The sequence below is a fragment of the Pholis gunnellus genome (assembly GCF_910591455.1).
Source record: "Pholis gunnellus genome assembly, chromosome: 14".
NCBI classification, from domain to species: domain Eukaryota; kingdom Metazoa; phylum Chordata; class Actinopteri; order Perciformes; family Pholidae; genus Pholis; species Pholis gunnellus.
In genome coordinates, this window is record NC_136541.1 from 10,941,104 (window position 1) to 10,964,177 (window position 23,074).

The following is a 23,074-nucleotide window of genomic DNA, read 5'->3' on the forward strand; positions in this document are numbered from 1 at the left end:
TTTATGAGAAAAAAGGATTCACTTTTCATGTTTTTGTGATCCTGAAAAGTTCAGAACACTAACATCTCTCACTCAAAGACAGAAAACAGAGAGCCAAAATGGTGATGGGCCACCACAGGAAAGACTTGGAGTTGATCCACTGATATGGGCGGCTGCCAACATGGATACGCAGCATCAGTATTTCAAGGTGACTTCCTCGGCAAGTTTTCTGGTTTAAAAGAGTTAGCATTACAATAACATATTCGTTTAACGTTCAACCGGCCGACACACAAAGGTGGCAACTAGCTTGTGAACATCGTGGAGCATTTAGCTGTTAAAGAGACCGATATTTCAAGGGGTTTGGGGGAAACCAAAACAGAGCTTAAGAGAGAGTTACATTAGCCATGTCACCAGAAACAACAAAAGAATGAATGCTAATGGTGCTCCAAGTCTGCTGGATGTGTGAATGCGTAAATGTCCGCTAACACAAGCTGAATTCTAAATGGACAAAGCCTGGATATTAGGTTTAATGATGACAAAATAACAATGGTCTTTAAAATCAGTGACAGCTGCGAGGTCTTCAGAATGAATGAAATTTTGTTCCTGAAAACTGATAATCAAAGTACTTCTCTATAATATTACATATTCATGAATAAATTAGAATGAAAGTCAAAACAACATCTTTAGGTTTTTATCAGTAAGAATTTAACACTTGAAAGTGTGTATAGTGTTGGTAAAACCTGATTGATGCACAGAACTATGTGACAACCAAGCCACGCCCACTTCCAGCCAGCGAGACGAGCAAAGAAAAAAAAAAGAAAAGATAAATAGAAATCCCTCATGTGAAATAACCAAAAGTGTGACAGATAATAGTGTGTTCAGTATCCCCGTCACTGAGAAGAAAGAATGTTCAGGGCCAGAGTCTCAGTATTACAGTAACTAAATGTGCATGTTCCCTTGTAAACATTATAAAAACCGTCTCATTCAGTCACTAGAACAATAACATCATCACTCCCTGAAAACATTTATTTTTCTTAGATGTTGAAACAACACAGTGGGCCTCAAAGTTGAAGTCAACTCAAAATGATTAAACCGTAAAATCTCATTTAGCACAATTCCGCCAGTTATGCTGTAAATCAGCTCGTCCGTCCTTTTCCCTGGTTTAGTGGGAAGAAAATAAACCTGCCTTGTATTTCTGAAATGAGCGAAAAGGACACAACGCATCAGCCAAACACAACCTTGCTCAGGGGGGGGGGGGGGGGGAGCGCACAGTCGACCCGGTCCTTCTAATACCCGCTGCGTGCTTCTCTCACCTGGCAAGTGTCTCCCCAGGGAAGGTGACAGAGGTCGTGATGCGGAGGACGGGGGGGGCCAGATGCGAAAGCAGAAGCCCCGGGAACCAACACCATCATCATATCTTCATCTGTAGAACCCCCCCCCCCCCCCCATTAAGTGTAACCATAGCAACAATCTGAGCGAGGAGGGGGGGGGGCACTAACCCTCGAGGGTTCTTTTAGTGTCAGGGTCAGTGCAGTCGCCTTCAAACCGCCTCTCTACAACGCTAAGGAGAACTACTTTGCTTAAAAAGGAAATTTCACAACACGTTGTTGCTCTTCTAAAAACACCACGAACGTGTTCTTGGCCTTTGACTCACAGACGATACGGTTCGCCACATGTAGAGTGAATCATCAGTCTCAGGTTGAGGTTGAATGACATCCACGACACACAGAGGCGTTTGTGTAGGAAGCTCCACATTTTCAGTGTGTAGTGTTTTTTTTTTTTCTTCTTTTGGAGTCACGAGAACATAGTGACAAGATCGACAAGAAGTGAAAAATATATCAGACACGGCACACAGTTTGTCTTTGCTCGTACAGTTCACCTGCCTCGACGCACAGCTTGTGAGCCAATGCGAGGCTTTTCCCCACAGCCACGTTACATAATATCAGTGTTTGTTCAAAGCACTATGAATCACAATCACCTTTTAAAAAAAAGGCAGCTACACGAGATATTCATATTAATTTAAATACCAATTAGCACATTACAGAGACGCATGAGACCATGCAGTCATTGTCTAGATTTCCTGGTAAATTAGGTTTGCCTAGCAACAATGCAATGTCAAGGATGACAATCAAAGTGGTTCAGTTTCAACAGAGGGTTCGGAATTAGTATGCGATCTCATCTCTAGATGGCCTCTAGCTTTCTACGGGGTTTCCATGTTTCTGTCCACCGCGTGCTTTTCATCTCCCGCAAACCAGCTTATGCTGTAGATAATATTTACTAGATGGATGAACCAGTAACTAAAGATTAGTTCTCTGGTAGCTGTGTAATCTACACACTCACTTTTCAATCTTTCCCGATCAACTTTGATCACCAATATTGTACATATCAGCAAGTGCACTTTAGTGTGCTCTCAATTAAAGTGGTGCATCACGTTTACTGCATGACCTCACTAAGCCAGGTGAAATTCAAAACATGTTTTCCTTCCCTTTTGGCTCTGTGCCCACACTAAGCTGACATTTTTTTAATGCTGCGTAGATCTTTAGTGCGAGCAGAGCATTCTAGTGTGGAACCAGTATTATAAGTTACTCAATTACTCATTCAAAAAGTACTTTACTGATTAGTCAGCAGCAGAGGTAATGCGTTACATTACTGGTAACTTTACTTTTGTTACTCAGCTCCATCAAAGGAACCTTTAAACAACAAATGCTCCACATCCATACGTCACAGCTCTTGTAATCTCCACATGTGGAAAACAAATCCCCCCCCCCCCCCCCTACTGCCCAACACCGCCTGTAACCCTCTCTATAATCACCCCTTTAGTAAACATAGCCATAGTCATATATAGATCATCATATATTGATTGGCCATGTCAATAATCAATAAACATGTGTTGTCATTAAGCTGAAATTATGTTCTCGGATATCGTTTTATTTATAAAAAAAAAAAAAAGGGAAAAAATGGGAAACTATATTAAACACGTGTTCAGTTTTCATAACACAATCTTTGCTTGTGCAAAAGGTGTTATGATTGTCGTGTTTTTTTTTATTTAGCTGGTGTAAAATAGACCGTCTGAATTGTTACTAGCGATGCATCCTTATTTCATGACTGCTTTCACACTACCCACCATTTTTGTGTCCTCTCGTGTTAAGTAGAGCAGAGCTCATCTTTAACTAAGAATCCACGATTAATTCATGAATGACTTAAGCCATTAACATTAATATTCAACATACTGGATGTTATATAATTAGTGAAAACATTGACAATAGATGTGTGTGAGAGATTAAGATCATGAATATGTGTGTGCTCAAATAAGTAATATGCTCTAATATGCATTATAAACATGTTTCTAGTTAGTTTAAAAGCGCCTAATTATATAGATTCAAAAAGAAAGAATAATCAACAACGTCAGATATGTTTTGAGAAGTCCGTAGACGACCTGAAGATGGGTTCCGGCTTCAGTCGGAGGAGGCACACACTGAGTAAGGTCACCTTATGGCATCTGGGTTGTGACTCATTCATCAGAGGGGGAAAGGTTAGGCTACACGCTACTGTGAAAGTGCACGTCATGCATGATCATTCTTTACTCTAGGCTGAATGAAGTGCATCCTGTCCCGTATTTAGTCAACATGTCACATCTCATCTATGTGTATGTGTGTCTCAGTTGTGTGTCTCTCTCTCTCTCACCCATACGGGCCCAGTGTGACCCAGTGAACGTGGACTCAATATTGCATGTCCATACATCTGCACTCACGTCGCATGAACGCAGGGACATACGAGTGATATGTGACGAGTATCCATTATCACCCCTCGGAAACCTCCGGCTCCTGGGCCACATGAGCCACGATCGTGGGGGGGGGGGGACAGGGACACCTCTTGTTTCTGCGTGTCGCATCAGACGGCAGCAAATCTCAGATGACAGAGGGGCCCCAGAGGAAATAAGTCTATGAAACATTAAGCAGAAGCTTCCCTGGAGGAGACTGTTATTCATACACATACATCTTCAACCGAAAGCTTATCCAATGTGGCATGTCTGCAGCAGTCTGCTTCAGCCCCACACACACACCGGGCTTAATCACAAGCGCATGGCGATGGGACTTCTGTGACAGTGGGCTTACCGAGGGGTAAGGCACGGCCCAATTGATTCCAAGTGGCTGCCAACGTCTTATCGGCCTCTCGCTAAGCACCCTGCTAAACGGCCCCTGTCTGAATGCCATTGTAGCTCAACCAGGAAGAAGATTTAGCGGCCCCTAAATCACAACTACAAGTGCGCTTATTGTGACGTCCGCCACTGGGGAGGAAGTGCAGGGAAATTGGGTCGAAGAAATATAATGAGCGAGGTTATTTAATGAAAAAGAAGGAAATGAGCAATAACGCTCGTGAAAGGCGGCGGTGGGAGGGGATGGGAGAATCTGTGACAGGAGTTGTAAATCCGCATTTAATGCAGCGCTCTCAAATGGTATCCGCAGAACATCAAAGAAGCCCCCCCCCCCTTACTCCCCTCTTGCAAAAATCTAAGAAAGCAAAGCACTCAGAGGATTATTCTCCTCCATTCGCATATACGCTCACACCGACGGGATCCTTCACCCCTCACTAACAGACCCCCCCTCCCACACAGAGAGAGAGAGAGAGAGAGAGAGAGAGAGAGAGAGAGAGAGAGAGAGAGAGAGAGAGAGAGACCTATGCGCCTGAGAAGAAAGGTGGAAGATGCAAGGATGTGTAGAGAAAAATGAAAGTGAGGGTTTGCCCTTTTAAAAAAGGACAGATGGGTATTCAGACCCAATGAGAAACCTTTAACAGATGCCGGTATCTCCTGCTAGAATGGGTCAAGCTTCAAATACACATTTCCCATATGTGCAACCAAGAGCATCGTTGCGGTTCACCTTACCTGCTTGGTAAATGCCCACACATTTCCGTGCCCCTATATGCTGCAGGTTTGTACCGCCGGTTTGTCCGTTATATTACGGTTTAGTCTTCAAGCCTAAACAAGTCAACCCTGATAACCCTTATTGCTCATGCTGTGTTCAACCAGAACACAAGGTACATTTTAGAGGCCGTGCTGCTGCATGTAGAGTCAGTAAAAAAAAAAAAAGACGTGAGTAGATGCGACTACATGGCAATTTGCACACGGAGGTGCAAATTCAGGCACAGATGTGTTGGTGCTAGTTGAAACTGACATGAGGAAAAAGATGCACTTATCCCAGGGCTTTACGATATAGTGTTGCATCATATATGCACAGAGACGATAGGAAATAGGAGAGCGATGAAAATAACAGAAAGAAATGGAGTTCCTGGTGAGTTCTGAGATCAGTCAATTTGGGGTAAATAAACTACAGAAATGGGCCAGTGGGCAAATTCAAGCAAACAAAAGTAGTGTTTCACGTTCTGTCTGAACACATCTTCAGCCTTAACAAAAAGAAACTGAATGCATTTCACAAATGTTTTCACCAAGGACGCACCGATCGGCCTTTTTCATTCCCGATAGCGATACCAGGGCTTTGTTATTGGCATTTAGAAGTATAAACATATAGAATTCATTTGAATTGATCGGCCCCATTGTCACTCATACCCAATTCAGCTATTCAGTATCTGTCCTATGTATATTGCCATTTTCACAGGTTATGTAGTATTTTTTATGACGTTATGGGTAAAATGCCTCTTAACTAAATATTTTTAGTGTTAGAAAACCACTTCTGGCGAGAGTCAGGACTTCATTTATTCCATATTGTTAGGATTCAGGCAAGCTTACAAAGTATCTGAGCAGACAACTGCATATCAAAATAAAAACATCCAGACACAAAAGCACACTGAGAATATTCAGTCCACAACAGACCTCGGATAAAGTGCCCGGGAAAAGAGGATTGCAGCCCTGCATTTACAGATAATCTTTACAAAGAGAAACCTAGGAATTCTGTTAACAAAATGAAGGAAAAAAAAAAAAAAAGAGCATCAGGGCCGCTTATCTCTGAAAGGCTCTCCTGCAACCCAACCGGGTCAGATGAATAAAGAGGTTTTAACCTAATTTCTCACATCCACCACCGTTCTGACCGTGCCTGCCCGCAGCGAGCGACAGACAGCGTGTGTAAGTAATGGAATTAATCCCGTTTTTCTGACTTGAAATACACAGCTGGAGCCATATGATAAATGCTTTTGGTTGAGGCTGCACATCAAAAAGATGACGTCTTCAAAACACATTTTCAGCCAGTGTTCTGATTTCCATGAGACACTTCAAATGAATACTACAGAAGAGTGAGCACATATTCCTTGATTCAGAGTCTAACAAGAGCATTTTAATAAAAGAACGCACATATGATAATAAGGACAGCAGTTTGAGTGGCTCCATGGTGGCAAAGACAAAAGCAGATTAATATGCATGGCGGAGAGCAGTAATAGCCCTTGAACTCATTTACTTCCATCCCGAGTAATGACTCATCACGTGGAGAATGATGGTGAGGGATCGAAAGAATGATAATAAGAAAGTTTATCAGAGGATTGCACTGCCCCCTGCTGGACAAAGCAACGAAACACTTACATAAGAGAGATTACAGTCGTTCAGCTTTACCTGCAGAGCTGGGTGCAATGATTGGATCATACATTGTTATTGTTATCAAAACTGCTGTCTCATGAATACATAAACTCACAGTGATGCAAACATGTGTGTGTGAGAATATTTGTTCGTGCTTTTACAGTTAGTTGTTACTGCACTGTATATGTGAACATGTCTACCAACATGTGCAAGAGTGTGTGTGTGTGTGTGTGTGTGTGTGTGTGTGTGTGTGTGTGTGTGTGTGTCCTCCCTCCTTCGAATGTGTATGCTTCAATTGTTAGACATTTTAAGCTTTTTAATTGGTTGAGAGGATTTGCAAAACGAACAATTTCCTTTAAAAAGAACTGTGCAAGGTCACTCAGCCAATCACAGGAAATCCTCTGCATGTCGGTGGCATATTAAAGACGTTACAACATATTCTGTGACCTATCAGATTGTGATCTGTTAAGAAATGTCAGCTATATTGTGGGTCTCCCCCCCCCCCCCCAAATAGGTGACTCTCAGATTTTAACATAACACCGTACTGTAATCTACTCTGCTGTTCATATTGCAGTGAATTAAACCAACTGTATCTGGTACTCAACTACAAACAAACAGCACAAGCACTACACATTTGGCAAATACTATCTTTCTAAGACCAGCAGCAAGAATAAGCGGCTACTGCTACCTTTCAATGACATTGTATTAGACAACGAAATTCTCTCTTGTAACTGGGAAAACATTATTGTTACAAGTGCTCCTGCTCAGTTACAGAACAGCTCTCCTGAGGCTGGGCCCATTCGCCTGCTTAGTATACCTCAGTGAGGTGGAAGCTTGCTCTAACAAGGTCTGAGCTCAAATCCATCCCAACCCTTATCCAAATAGTTCCCTGTCTTTTACAGCACTTGATAGAATTAAGCTTCATTCTTCTATAGAAAAAAAAAGGTGGCGATATCAAATGTAAAGTGTCTAACGTTATTGTACAATTCCAGGACTATGCATGTCAACAATTATTATTATTAACTGATCCTGTTAGCTCACATAGTCCATAAACTGTAGCCCATGCACGTACTATTTACATGTGCTATGTGTATTCATCACAACAACCATCCAGCCTCATGTTCACAGAAACTTTTTCAAAACATGAACAGAAAAAAAATCAACAATGTCTAACCTGCAGTGGCATTTTAGGTCGACAATGATGCACAACTACAGATGCAAAACCAAAACATTGCACAACATTACAATTTGACACGAGGCGCTATTTGAAACTCCCCACACTCTTTAACACAGGCTGAATGGCACATGCCGGATCTCCTCGTGCTGCTGTTATGCTGCTCTGTTTGCACAGTCCTGTGGTTTTCATGTTTGGTGATCCTCTCAGAAAGATGCTTGTGATTATTGTTAAAGCCACTTCTTGACAATCGCCTCCTCTCTCTGACATGCTTGCTGTTAGCTGTTTCCCCCGCAGAACCACAAATATTAAGTGTTTTGGTTCTCAACACTATACTTCTGCTGGTGGACACAGAGGTTTTTCCTCATACTAACTTCTGCACATGTAGCGTGCTAAGTAGCTAGCCAATCAAACAGCGGAGGGGCAATGCGCAATCAGCTCCAAATTGGTGTCATCAGCGTTCACTGGCAAAGGCTTTGGGCATGCGTACTGTAGTTTCCCACACTCCGGTCACTTGACTCTGCAAGTGAGAGGCTAGCTACACATTGCGGCCTCTCAAGCCAAAGTGCCATTAAAACACCATTTTAAATCTATTCTACCCAGCCACTGGCCTCGACTTGTGAATAATGATTAGTAACTTGAAGCAATTGAGGATTTTTATGCCATGTATTAATCCAAAATGATTCACTCAGTACCACTAGCTTTGCCGCACTAGTGTAAACACACCAAGTAATATAAAAAAAGTAATATTCTACTTTGATTAAACACTCCACTAATATGTCCTGTTTTTCGCTCCAACAACTTCATGACTGGACTTGAGTGCAGTTGATGGTTGATTAAGCTGTTTTAGGAATATTGATTTGGGTCCTTTTGAGGTTGAGTGGTTTCATTTAAGCTTATTCCAGAACCAGTTGCTCTATAAAGTCTCACTCAATACATTTGCTTTTTCATTGAAGTGCATTAAACAGTCGTTCTTCTCTTTCGGGTTCTCTGAATCAACAACAGAACATAGCATGGTGCATTTTCTTTTGTTGCTGTAGTTTTACACTTTCAATATAAAAAAAATCTAAAACATGTTGACATGTCTTCTTCTGCTTTACACCCAAAATACATTTTCAGCGACCGTTTTTGTGCCTTTACTTTGAAGGTGAACAGACTGCAGAAAACATCCTGAGCTTGTTATTGAACATTTGCGGCAATGTCCTGATAGTTTACATAGAAGTCACATGTTTATGAAATAAAAAGTATAGATGGAAAATTGAGATGGACGTTCGAAAAACAAAAGCCAGTGTGCAGCACGTCAATAATAAAACCTGATTGAATCATTTGGTTCATGTGTAGGGTCAATAGTCACAATAAATATTTCCAAACTAAACATAAAATCTTTAATGGAAAGCTGGGAAGACATTTCTTTGATTTGAAGTATAACAAATATAAACATCTGAAGAGAGCATCAACAAAAACCAGAGTGAAGGGATTGTCTCATATCGAAGCTGAACGCTGCCTGTGGCTACAGAAATAACATCCATCCTCTTTTGGAAGCAGTCAGTGAGAAGAAGTCCTGTCAAACAGGACCTGAGAGGGAAACATTTACCCCAAACGTCCCAGAGCTTTGCTCCGTTTTTCTGTTCATGATGTCCTGTATGGTGGAGATGTGCAATGGTTCGCTCCGGTCCCTCCGTGGGACCTGAAGCAAGTCCCCCCCCGCACAACAGGGCTTTGGACGCCTGCGTCTAAACGCCCGTTTCTCCGCCCGGGTCTTTGGTGGAGGGAACCCATCGCAGACTTGGCTGCAAGCTGTGGTGATGCCACAGAAGGAAGGGTCATCCGAATGTGAAGACCCCTCTGAGCTGCCCTCCGACGGCGAGTCTCTAAACAAAGGTTGGAGCAACCTTCTGGCGAGGGGTGTGGGGTTTGTGGTGATGGGTTCACCGTTACATAAAACGGCTCCATTACACAGTTCTGGAGCGTGAAAAGAGGGCTTCAGAGTCTCCACTTTCTCCATGGGTTTCATCTTACGGCGTTTCCTCTGTGTGGGAAAAGGCGAGGGAGAAAGAACTGTTAACTGTTAATCAGTTACAACCAGTATTTCAAGCTGATATCTAACAAAAATAAACAATTTAATGTTTACACACCTTTCTGTTAGCTGGACAAAGACTCTGCGTCTCCTCTGCATGCAGCATTTCTGGGCCTGTGAACCAAAGATTGAGGTTTATTTCTACCAAGATAACAAAATGTCTCAAACTCGATTATTTATTCAAGATATATAAAAAAACAACAACCTTAAAGCAGATTCATATTATTACCCTGATAGCACTTATGTGGTAGAGCCTTACCTTCAGTGGCGGCAAGTGAGTGTATGAGTGGATAGGATGCACTCCTCTTCAAGCCCGTCTCCTCACAGGAAGAGAACTGCCTATTAAGGGAACAGTAATGGTATGAGGAACAAGGCTGCGTGTAGCACCTTTATTAAGACATGAGTCACGGCTGTGTCGTCACTTAAGATTCCAGCTGCGATGCTCTCGATGATGAATTGCATCAATAAACTGGCTTAATGAATAGAAGCCGTTCAAGGCACAGTAACCTCTGCTCGTTAGATGTTATAGCCCATTTAGAGATGCCACTCAGTGCTTATTCACACTTACCCTCTCCAGTCGAGCGGTTTCTTTTGCCACCATGTATGTGTGGCTTAATCTTTCCTTGTATCTTGTTATAAAGATAGTATTGCCATCATATATATATATATTTTTTTTTTTTTTTTCCAGCAGAAAGTGAAACAGTTTGATTGTCTCGCTACCTTTCAGGACAGCAGTAGGTGTAGCTCTTGGGTATGGGTGGCTCTGGTTCGGTGGTTGGAGGAACGGCGGCGATGCGGCAGTGGTTTGCACACAGCAGCAGGCCGAGACACAGACACACCACCAGAGACAGCAGCAGGTAGGTCTGCCTGTCTGACACCTGGGAGACAGACCATTGATCAGAACATTAAGACAACAGCGGCCATGTCTGATGTAATGTGACCACGGAAAAATACAGTGAGGAAAATGTATATATAGTAACCATATAAAGAAAACGTTTTGCTGTAACAGAATACAGTTACATTTTATGCACCCTTATTACAGTTACTCCCCAAGACTGGTCAGGACCCACGTGTGATGCTAATGAAAAGACAAAATTTACTATCAGGCTGAAAACAACTCATGCTTGGAGCGCTGTAGCTACCTCCTCCTGCAGCTGGCTGACTCTGACAGACAGGTTGAGAACCAGCTGAGTGAAATTCTCCAGCTGGCCCTGCAGCAGCTGAATGGACTCAGTCTGACGCTGGTCCTACGGGAGGAAGAGGACAACAAATTAAGCAACCGCGCGCACAGACACACAATCACGTCATTGAAAGGGTATGTGTAGGTATTAGGAATAAGTATTTGAACGTACAATGTTGTTTTTTTCTGAGTTTGTCACTACGAGTGACCCTGTTCACATTACATGTAGTCATTTGATCGATTGCTAGAATTAAGATATTGATTAGTGCAGCTATAAACCCACAGAAGAAAGAAAATCTGTGGCAAGACTACTCCGCCTAGCAAGACTTTCAAATGCATTTTGAATCAATAGAATAATATGGTTTTGGGACAACTCACTTTCAACTGTCTGGACTAACATCTGTGCCCTTTCATTGCTCACCTGTTCCTCTGCTATTCTAGAAGTGTTCTGGAGTTTAATGATGGTTTTGTTGAAAGCCTTCTGCATCTCCTCCATCTGCTTTCGATACCTTGAATCAAAACACGGACGATTAAGTCTGAATATCAGCCTCTACTCAGCTTAAAAACAAACCATAATTAGCTTTTTTCCCTCTCTGTAGCACTGGTCCGTGTCCCCGTTTCTCACCTCTGGCTTAGCTGCTCCAGGTAGCGTCCGCTGAGTGACATGTTCATCTCCAGGGCCTTGATGCGGTTGCTGAGCCTCATGAACACGGACTCCTTCTGGCTGGAGCCGTGCACTGTGTTTCCGTTCTGCTCCGTGCCGTTGGGGGCCTCGGCGTAGATGTCTGAGAGCGACGGCGAGGGAGGCGAGGGAGGCTTGCCACCTGACGACGTCGGGATGTCTTCCGCAAAATCCTCCGTTTTAGTTTCCGTGATGGCCGAGAGACCACCGGAGGGCTCAAGTTCTGTTATGGCGTCTGGAGCAGGGTGGGATACCTCAGAGGAAATAGTGCTACCTTCAGGTACAGCTGGTGGGTCGGGGTGAGGTTCTGATTGAGGGGAGGTGGTGGGATGGAGAACTTTGGATTCATCGGTGTTATCTGGGGTTTGCACTGAGGCGTCTGTCTCTGGTTTAGGAACCTCAATGTCAGACTTCTCTTCTGTCGGTGCCACTGAGGCATCGTCCACTGCTGCACTGACCCCGGGTTTTACGTCGATGGAGCCACTGACAGAGGCTGAAGGCTCAATGTGCTTCTCTTCTGCCAGCACGTCCTGGCTCTTCTCTGGCTTTGGGTCCTCAGAAGACAGCTGTGGTGTCTCCACAATAGGGGAAGGTTTGGCAGAGGATGAGTCAGTGGCACTGGGTTTGGGGATGTTCGAGGTCTGACTGGGCTCCAACAGCGGAGGTTCAGACATAGACTCTTTATGAGATTCTACCGCGTTCCCTGTGGGAGGTGGCGTTTCTGACGGTCTGGCTTCGCTCTCTAGCTCTTGTTCAGCGGCTTGTTCTTGTTCATGGGGCTGATGTACCTCACTGGAATGCTGCTGAGGTTCAGGGCAGGCAGAGGGAGTCAGGGGTATATGCCGCGTGGGTGTTAGGATGGGAATAATCATTTGCTTTCTGTTCATAGTTTGGCATCTCCTTTTTTTGGACAGCGGGGCTGAACACTGCCAGTGGAGATACTCCTGGAGGGAAGCTGCGCAAGAGCAGGAGGAAGCAAAGGAAGTAAGTAGTGAACAGTAGTTCTGGCGCTCATGCTGATTCCTTTTCTCTTTTTCTTCATCAAACTCCTCCTTTTCCAAAAGAGTGATTGTAGAGCTGATTGGTTCTTCCTCCTCTTTCTCTAAAGGGATGACAATGCTTTCCTCCACTTGGGGGAGCTCTTGTTCACTTGTATCAGCTGTAGATGTCTCTGACTCAGAGCTCTCCGAGGACGGGATATTAAGGTCTGGAAAACTCTCTTCCACTTCAGAGTCTGGACTACAGAGGGAGAAGGACAACATAGTACATATAGTAAATACAGTAAAGGAAAAGAACAACATAACATCTAGAGAGCATGTAGAGCAACCCTCATCCATTATTTCACAAACCACTGGCTAATGGAAAAGCCAATGTCCAGGTATGAGGAACTAATAAAAGCTAGCAGATGTTTTTGAGCATAGTGTGCTAGCATTAGTTTGTACAGTTCTTAAGTACTAGGGCACTTAATGAAACACATTACAAGTAAGTTTACATAGGTTTTCATGTAGACTACAGGTCATAAAGCATTCATGACACTAGGGCTGCGGTCAAAAAGTCTGTTTTGCTTCGGAAAGGTTCCTAGCGGAGTGAAATGACCCGGACGTATTAAGTGGCAGCCATGACCAGAGCTGGTTCAATTCTTTAAGTGGGAACAGTGCTTCAGTGCTTCCTTTCTAATCTCTTTTAGCATCAGGTACACTGGACCATCCTTTACAGAAGCAAAGGCAATAACACTTAAATCAGTCAGTATAATGAAATTACATTTCTTTGTTCAACTCTGAAAGATGTAGTAAGACTCGTGACATGTACTCACACTGAAGTGAGGTCTGTAGTGGTCGATGGAGAGCTGGTTTCAAGTTGGTCCGATGGCTCAGTCATGTTCACTTCCTGTGATGAAAGGTTACCTACAAAAAGTAAACAAGAAAAACAACATTGAGAGTGAACACACAAATAATCATCGCCAACATTTATTGTCAACAACTGACGGACTGTAAAAAGGTTGTGAGAGAAAACTGAATGTCAGAGCTGTTGGGCAGAAACGTTAAGCTTTGTGTTGCGTTGGTCATACCTTGCATCTCTGAGCCTCCACCGAGAACATTGACAGCAATGTTATTTACCATGTTCAAAATCACATCTGAAGGGAAAAATGTAAACACAAGTCAATACAGTTGTCCAGGTTTGGGATAATGGTAGTCAACTTTATGCAGTAGAAATCCATGTTTACTCGACTTACCCTTTGCTGATCCAATCAGATTGTTGGATAACTTGACTTCACCATGTGCATATCCAGGAGGATAATCTGTAGGGAGCAGTGTACTTAATAACACGCACCAGTCCCATGACAAACCATTAAAGTTTCATGATGTGTATGAATGTAAAACCACTTGAAATTCTGGCATTTTGGTGCATTAACCAGAAACATAATGCCTGAACACACACATGAACAGTGTCCTTTCAATGTGACTAGTTTATTATACTATCCTGTGTGAAATTGGTTTGTGTGACTTGCGTGCTGAGAAAATTCCTAACATGTGATGATCTAAGTTCTCACCCAAGTCATCATCCTGATCATCTGGTCTTTCTGCGGGATCAGCTATCTCCTCGTACTCTTCGACCATGCTTGTGCCAAACACCCTGGCAACAAAAGAAGTACATGAAAATCATTCTAAAACCAAGCTCACGTTACAGTGAAACCTAATCTGTCTCATCTAGCGACATAAAGTGATCCACTCTCAAGGCTAGGAGAGCCTGCAGGAGGCAAAGAGCTACACTAACAGCCTCACACACACTCACACTCTCACACACACACACACACACACACACACACACTATAGGAGAGTACTCCAACAGCTGGTCTCTTTCTCAAATTCTTCCACCTCTTCGGTACATAAAATTCAGCCGGATATGCATTTTGCAGAAGTGTAAAGAACAGCTGCTAACATCTGCATTAGCTCTCCTTGTTCCCACCAGAGGCTGTGTGTACAGTACAACGTGGACAAAGACGGTGTGGTCAGAGTGAGCTGGCCATGACCACATGACAAATATTGCATAACATCATTTGACACCATCTAGGGCTCCTGAAGTATGCAACAAGCTCTCATTAGGAGACACACTTTAAGCCAACTGGTTGATTAGAATAGAAAAATGCATAATCAACTAAAAAGACATGAAACACAAAACAATAAAAATGAAGTACAATGATAAGAACATGACACATCCATACAAATACAAACACGTCTCTTTCGTGTTCCATAGTAAGGTTTCTTGATTCTTACAACGTTCAAATCATGTTAACAACTATGTTAATGATTACGTACCTTATGAGACTGAGAGGACAGAAATGTTCAGTACCAAAGTGAGAGACCAGCTCTACCTGAAAAAAAATGTAAAAAAAGTATTCAGATATTGTAATGGAAGTGGGTGCTGTATAGAGTGCTGCAGGGATGACGTGTTCTTGTTGGCCCGGAAGTTAGCATCGCACTGGTTCCCTCGACAAAAAGCCAATGGAGTTCTCCATTGGATCTTGGATTATTAAAAAAAGCTCTGTGGCAATTTAACACAAGTTTTTTTTAATCTTTACACAGTTGTTCAGCAAGACAATCTTGACAAATGAAATACCACTTTTATGATTTTTGAAGCGTGAATGCAAAATAGGCGGAGGTAAAAAGCTAACGCTAGGCTATAAGAGCATGTACAACGTGGCTGTACAGGCGGACTAGTTGCGATCACGTTTTGTAGTCTCATTTAGACACTTGAAAGCAACTGCCTTTTTTAAGACACATAAGAGCTTCAAAATTCACAAGAGGGGTAGCTACTGACGTATTTCATGTCGTAGAACAAAGCGTTAAAATCTATTAAACTTGTGTTAATCACAGTCTTCATTTCAGGCATCTAACCAAAAACCATAGACTTTGAGACAAGGGAACCTGAGGTGCTTGAGGACTCTTTCCCGGAGCACTCTATTGTTGTCCGCGCCGCGTTTTATATTAGATTTAAAAACAGCAAAGCCATGATTTTGTTTTATTGTAAAATCAATACAATGGGTTTAAATGAAACATTGACTGATTGCCAATAAACCTGAAGAACATGTCAGTATAGGGTAATTTAGATCATTTGACATAATATGCGTTTTTATTTGATGACAACTGGTGGGTTTCATTTTAGGGGTTATCAAATGTTCATTACGTGTGATTCTATTCAAAGAGCATTTATTGAAGTTGCAATAGGTTAGCAGTTAGCATAGCAAGTTAGATCTGAATGTGTTTAGAGTTGATCACACCACTCAGACAAAAAGAAAGACACAAAACACCCCTCCGTGTTTACTATTCAGCTCACACAACCACAGACCTCTACAAGAAAAGCAGGCTAACCTTTATGTACTTGGTGAACATCTGAAGCAAGAGAGACAGAAAAAAAGAATTAAAAGAGACGTACACATGCATTCAAAACAGGACCGAAGAGCGTATGTCGCTTTTCATTTGAGTCACTTCAATCAAATGTGAAAATCTAGAATGTTAAACACTATAAAAAAACTATTACATTTTACATTTCAGAAAAGGTCTGGTGCTCTTATCCATAATAATATATGAAATGATCAACACTGATATTGTAATACACAAAAAGGTCAAGACCTCATTTTCTACAGTGAAGAGGCCAAAACCTCCATCGAAAGAGATTCAGAGAGAAAATGTACCGAAACAGCTGAACAGTTAAATACTCACCTGCATTAAGAGATTACAGCGATTCCTCTGCACGACATTAGCATAGAGCGGAGACAGATGCAATGGTCAAGTGTCTAGAAAAACTCACCTTCACATATTTAGCATAAAGATGCTCATCTAGTGGGAAGCTCTGGACTGTGCGTTCATCCCGGGCGTGAAAGGTTCCCAACTTCAGCCACTTGTTTGTCGGATATCTACAGGGGAAGATAAATAAATGAATAGAAAGAATACCAAAATTGGTATTAAACTGGTGGATACTGTATGTATGGTAGCTGCAGTGCATACCTATCACTGATGGAGACCAGAAAGTCTTTGGGGGTGGAAGAGAATAGCTCAAAGTTAGCGATGTCCAGCTGCTTCACCTGGATGGGCTCACAGAGCTCAATGATGAACCTGGGCGAGAACGAGATAAAAGCCTTAAAAAAAGAAATGGCCTCAAGTGGAGGTGAAAAGAAATGTCGTCAGGTTGAATCTGTGGATAGAAAGCAGGAGATGCGAGCATACTACATACCAGATTTTATTGCTACAGGGGTTTAGCATGTACATGTCCATGTTCTCCTTCAAAATGGCCGAAGTGCTCTGTATGGATCAAATTCACAGATCAATATGCGCTCGTATTTGTCATGATGTGAACATCCCTGAGTAAGCAGATTCCTCAATAGGCTGTAGTATCACACATACGGTACCTTTGCCTCTGGGTTAGCGCCAAGTAGCTTGGCTCCACACTCCACTGAGGCGTAGTTATTGAAGTTCTTCTGGACCTTCTTCGCCGTAGGAGGAGCGCCATTGTTAGAAGTATGAGTGGACTGAGCTATTGAGAGGACAAAACAGAATAAATACGTGGAATAATGTTGTGTTCTGAATCATCAACCTTAACACAACTTTGAAAAAAGGACAAACTTGGACTCGTACTCTTTTCATTCTCGACCTTCATCATATTCCGCGTCCACTCGTCAAAAGTGGGGATGTCCTCGGGGTCTTTGCTGCTCACACTGGAATCGGTGCTTGTGGCGACAGGGGACCTCGGGTCCTGTCAAGAGATAATGAGAAAATGAGAGCTGGGGCACCTCTTTTAGTAGAGAGAGGGAAAATAGTTCACTCGGTATGCGAGTTCCTTACTTGCTCTTTTAGCACGTTTGATGCGTTGGCCTCTCGATGTTGTGTGCTGGGACCAGTCTGAGGTGGGTCACTCTGGGTTTTAGTACCTGCAGTGTGAACATTGGAAGTGTTCTCCAGAACAACTGGATGACCGCTGTGAGAATAAGAAAAAAAAAACATTGTTGTTTTGTTTGGGAGTGTAAGAGTCCCATTTGCCTTTTAATATGACCTATAACCAAATGCTGCTGCTTACAGTGAAAGCCAACCTGACGACAATGCCAGAGAAATATTACCTTCGATATTTTTAGCTCACTAAGTAGGGCACAAGACTCATCGCACCCACCTGTCATTTTCATATGGGTTATTCTCTTCTTCTTCTTCTTCTTCTTCTTCTTCTTCACAGTGCGCTGGAAGCAGGTCAGAATCAAGAGCCTCGGGTTCAGCTACGTCAGAAACTCTGAAATGAAACAACAATCAATGTTACACTTTTGCAGCCATTTTATTTGCAGGGAAACGTCAAAGAAAATAAATTATATTTTAAAGGAAGTTGCTCTCATACAGTGCTGTTACCCGAAGTAACGTACATTTACTGAAACACCAGAATGAGATACAGCAAAGCAAGTATGTTTTAAAGATAACTGACAGATTAAATGAGCTGAACAGCTCTTGTGGAGGTAAAAATATCTTGCCTATCTGGGATGTTGTCTTGAAGATTATGGGTGTTTGAGTTGTCTTCAAGCTCAACAGCAAACTCAGAGACCGGGTGGGAGGAAGGCAGCAGGGAGGCTGAGTCCTGGTCTAGAGGGATGGAGGTTTCAGGATGTTGATTCTCTGAGCTTTGCTCAGGTTCTGGCTCAGGTTGCGAAATTATTTTGTCTGCCTCCAACTGTTCCTCTACAGCCGGCTCCTCTGCTTCAAAGGCCTGATGGATAAACACAGAGACATTTGAGCTGTGGAGGGAAATATTAAAACAGTTGGCCTATTACCCAGAGTCAGATTCATCAACCGAACACTTAAAGCTTCACATGCTGCAGGAAAGATCAATAAAAAAGGAGTGGACGGTACGGTGCGGATCCAGTTCTAAAACTGTTGTGCTGCTCTGGAGGAAACCAAATGGAAAAAAACCTTTGGAAATCTGTCTTTGAAATGGTCATTCACGTACATTAAGCAGCACAGAACAAATATGTAGTATTTAGATCATCATTTAGATCAAGTTTCAATTTGCTACAACTATACTGTACCTCTAAATATTGGTTTTCGTCCACCTCTTCTGTTGTCTGCTCCTCTATTTGCCGATCGTCCTCTATAAACTGCTCATTTTCAGATAAGGACTGGGCAGGTAAGACCTGGTTTTCCTCAATCTAGAGAAAAGCACACACACACAAATCCATACACAGATAACATTGACACCATAAAGGGGACAGTTCAGTCACAGAAGCCAAATCGTCCCCCTGATACTGTTATGCAACTACTGTAAATCCCGTACGAGTCGAGCATGAGAGCAGGTTTACTGTGTGCTTAAATCAGCAGGAAACTATATAATGGAAGTGTATGGTCGCATGAGTTTTGTTTATACAGCACCCTGTGACACCTCTGGGCAATGAAATGGGTTGTACTGTGATAACATACAGCTGATGCTACCTTGTGATGACGACTCCTTTCCCCCGACTCTTCCTCCGAACCGACGTCCTGTGAGGACACGGGCCTCTGGGCCTCTTGGTGCGACTCCGTGCAACCGACATAACCACTAGGGTCCCTACGAGACACGGGGAAAGAAGAGCACTGTCATCATACCATGCGAGTCAATTTGTCTGAATGTGGGTCCCTTGTCCTGGTATCTGGGAGAGAAGTATAAGTACTGCATATGGGTATTCATAAACTCTTGAAACACGCATACTAAACATTGTGTTTGACTGCAGTGAGTCATACACAGTGGAAGCTGCAGCCCAGTGTCACAGCGTGACCCACTGAGAAAGTCCCGGTGGCCTGGACCCCAACGTAGACTATTTATCTTATCTGTATGCGAGTCAGGAAATGTTCTTTTAGAGAGAGAGAGAGAGAGAGAGAGAGAGAGAGAGAGAGAGAGAGAGAGAGAGAGAGAGAGAGAGAGAGAGAGAGAGAGAGAGAGAGAGAGAGAGAGAGAGAGAGAGAGAGAGAGAGAGAGAGAGAGAGAGAGAGAGAGAGAGAGAGAGAGAGAGAGAGAGAGAGACCTCAAACAAGCTGCATATTGCTCAACCCGAGTGTAAGGCCTGAAAAATGAATGTGAAACCTGCAATGTTATATTTCAATATGTTCTGTTTATTGTCTGTTGTCTGAAACCTACTGTGTCTGTCACTTGTTTAGTGACAAGATACAAGTCAACATGAAAAAACTGAATTAAAAACATTTTAGTGAAGTTTCACTGTGTAGAGATATTAAAGGCCTGTATGTTTGTTTTAAACACCACCGTTATTGGTATTATTACAGTTATTGTGCATTTCACTGAGTCTGTGCTCCCTCCTGGCAGGAAAACAACAATAATTAGCAGTAGCAAGGCTTTAAAGAACTGCAGTAATAATGGGAAGTATTGTGACCCTTATTCTGGATTCCAGGTCAAGTACTCTACTTGGCTTGCGGCCACTGAGCTGGCTGACGCAACTGCTTTGTTGATCTGACTTGAGGGGCTAGACTAGTAACGGGCTAGACATGTGCGTGAACAACAGAGCAGTTGTTTTCTAATTGAAAAGCCCCAAAGGAGCAAGAGTGGTATTAAGGCATGAGCTTTTACAGAGCAAGTTGGATATCAAGACTATTATGCAACACATTAAACAGATAAAGAGGTCTCCCACATGTGCAAAGATCATGTGTATGCGACACATCTCTGAATGACTAGTGAGTCTCTCAACTTCAGTCACATGACACGATGCATCATCGAAAGCTCCAATTTTCAACCTGAGTAATAATGTGATAAGGTGATTTAGTACGTGGCGATATGGCATCACATCTGTGGCGATTATGATTTCATGCACTACTCAACTCATTAGCCCCTTTCATACAAAGTGCTTCAGATTCACAGAGCAAGATTACAGTACAAAAAAACACTACAGACTAAATAAATAATAGACTAAATTTGCAAGACAAAAACTTTAAACAATACAATTGGAGTCCCTTAAATAGGCTTAAGCGATATAAACAGTATGAAAACCAATGATTAAGACTTCAAAACTAAGGCAATAAATGCCAGGCTAACCAGATATGACTAAAGGTTTCTTTTAAAAGTGTCAATAGATGGGGAGCGTCTCAGATCCTCCAGCAGACCGTTAGACTAAAAGCTCACTCCCTCAACAGGGGCCATAATCAATGTTATCAATTACACCTGTGTTTTATCCAACAAAAACTAAACTAACGTCTATAAACTGACAAAATCTGTGTTTAGTACAGATCCCTGCAAAAATGACCGAGAACATCATCACTTAAACGTGTGTCAATGGAATTGAGAATGATTCTGTTGAAATTATCGTACTCTATAATACAGCAAATCATATATCAGTCAAAATAATTGCAATTAGTGCAACAATTGTACTGTTCCAACAGTAGAGACAGACATCAAAAGGTTCAGAAATATTACCACGGCTTCAATGAGGACCAAAGCTATGCTGGTGAAAGTAGGCCAGTTCAACAACAGATATTAATACGCATAATAACACATCATGCCACTTCCTCCCTTTACTCTCTATCTAAAGTACAGTAGTCGGTGTGTGTTGTTGCTATCCTCAAACATCATGTCATGGCTGCAGCCCATAATCATCCTACATAATCCTTCTCTCTGCTGGCTGACTGACGTGAACGACCAATAATCCTGTCAAGAGCAGATGAACCAGATCTGTGTCAGGTAGGCCAACGTTAGCTCTGTGACAGTGTGGCTCGTGAGACTCAACAGTCATCGATATAACGTTAGACTCGGCAAATTCTCTCATGGTTGTTTCAGTCAAAAGTCTTTCACACACGTTATGTTGTCAGTTTGCGCTTAAAGAGATTGATACTTGTGGCGGGGCTACAACGTATGTAACTCACGTCAATTCTTCTAAATCACTCAGTAACGTATAAGCACCATTACGGTGGAGTGTACGTGTTAGATAGTTACTATCTTAGGTATACAACTTGTTATCTATTTATCTATATGTTAGCTGTGTTAAACCTAGCTAACGAGCTACTTATGCACAGCAACTCAAGCTAACTCAAGCTAACCGTAACAACAAGTCAGAAGTCAGCCAGGTGCCACATCACATGTAGCGTCATGTTTACTTTAACGTTAGCTAGTTAGCTAGCTAATGCAATACTTTGTAATGGATGTATTAAACCACAGTTTAATACGTATTCACAGTCAATGACGTGGTAATAAGACTCAGTCCAAATCGGGCAAATTAAATCAACTTACCGACAGACTACAGCGACACACAGCCACACTGACACAACTCTCCATAACAGTGGTTTCATCTTCATCCCTCTCCTGCTGGGACAGACATCCTCACCGTGACTTTATTCGGAAATACGGATTTCTCCTTTGTCTCTTGAGCTGTGTAGAGTATTAATTCAGTATTAATTCCCCCAACTGTTTCTTGTTAACTTAGCTTGCTGCTTCCCCAGTGAAGTGTGATGCTAACCGTTGTCACCTCCCCCACAAACACACAACTTGTTTCTACGGATCGTCAATGCGTGTCAGCGGGCGACTCAACCGTCCAATCAGAAGGCAGAGAGGCTGTTGCGCAGTTCACACTTAGCACGTGCTAGGGGCGTTCGTTTCGAGGACAATTGTTGCCCGCGTGGGTGGTGCTTCTTTTAGTGAGGTATTTATGTCGGCTACTCCTTTCAAATGTTAGATAGAGATAGATACTTTAATAATCCCGCAAGGGGACATTTCTTTCGCTACAGCCGCATTTATGGTACAGGTAAAGCAATAAAAATAACAAATATAACAATGAAAATGCACAATATATACAACAAAAAGAACAGAGTAAAAATACTAAATATAAAAATGCACAATATATACAATGAAATAGAATAATATTAAAAACGAACTAACTAAACAATAGTGCAAATCTTTAACCAAACAAAACAAACAAACGTTTCGTCGTGTAATTGATTTGGCCAGAGGTGATTTATTATAAAGTCTTATTGCAGATATCGAAATGGTCCCAGAATATGATAAATATGACTCTAGTCACTGAGATGTGGTGTTTAGTGGGTTGATAATATATGACGGATGCCGTGTCAACATCTGATGGTGAAAAAAAAATATTGCTATACATAAACTCAAGTTAGATTTGTAGTAAAGCCACGTTTGAATACGAAAACATCTCATGAGATAACGTTTCTGTACATCCATGTGCAGTAAAAGCAATTTGTCAATTAAAAAAGAAGTGTTAATTGGGCCGTGGGAGTTCACTTTTCTTTTTTCAGAACAGAAATACTGCAGTAGGCCTAAAATGAGTCCAGGCTGCCTAACAGCATGTTTATGTTGAGGTCACTAGATGGAGCCAACTACGCAACATTCAAAACGATTGTTTTAACCCTTTAGGTGAGGGCAAGGGACAAAACATCTTAAGAGTATAACACTAAATGAAAGGGGGCATCTCCTACATGAACAGCGCTGTGCCCAAA

General features: G+C 42.3%; 1 protein-coding gene across 2 annotated transcripts; it reads right to left on the reverse strand.

Moving 5' to 3' along the window:
• Positions 1-5,674: 5,674 nt before the first annotated feature.
• Positions 5,675-22,054, reverse strand: LOC306706514 (SUN domain-containing ossification factor). Of its 2 annotated transcripts, XM_079173635.1 has the most exons (24): positions 21,852-22,054; positions 19,076-19,190; positions 18,676-18,795; positions 18,124-18,356; positions 17,778-17,891; positions 17,456-17,588; positions 17,249-17,366; positions 17,023-17,147; positions 16,848-16,915; positions 16,622-16,729; positions 16,425-16,530; positions 15,986-16,006; positions 14,933-14,988; positions 14,167-14,249; positions 13,849-13,914; positions 13,684-13,749; positions 13,429-13,519; positions 11,559-12,854; positions 11,355-11,442; positions 10,896-11,000; positions 10,474-10,631; positions 10,013-10,092; positions 9,812-9,867; positions 5,675-9,705 (listed from the first exon to the last, which is right to left on the reverse strand). In XM_079173635.1, the coding sequence occupies exons 1-24, from the start codon at positions 21,914-21,916 to the stop codon at positions 9,241-9,243; spliced, it is 3,936 nt and encodes a 1,311-aa protein (XP_079029761.1). In that variant the 5' UTR covers positions 21,917-22,054; the 3' UTR covers positions 5,675-9,240. The 2 variants fall into 2 exon arrangements, with proteins under 2 accessions (XP_079029761.1, XP_079029762.1); XM_079173636.1 differs by lacking the exon at positions 15,986-16,006.
• Between the last annotated feature and the right edge of the window lie 1,020 nt (positions 22,055-23,074).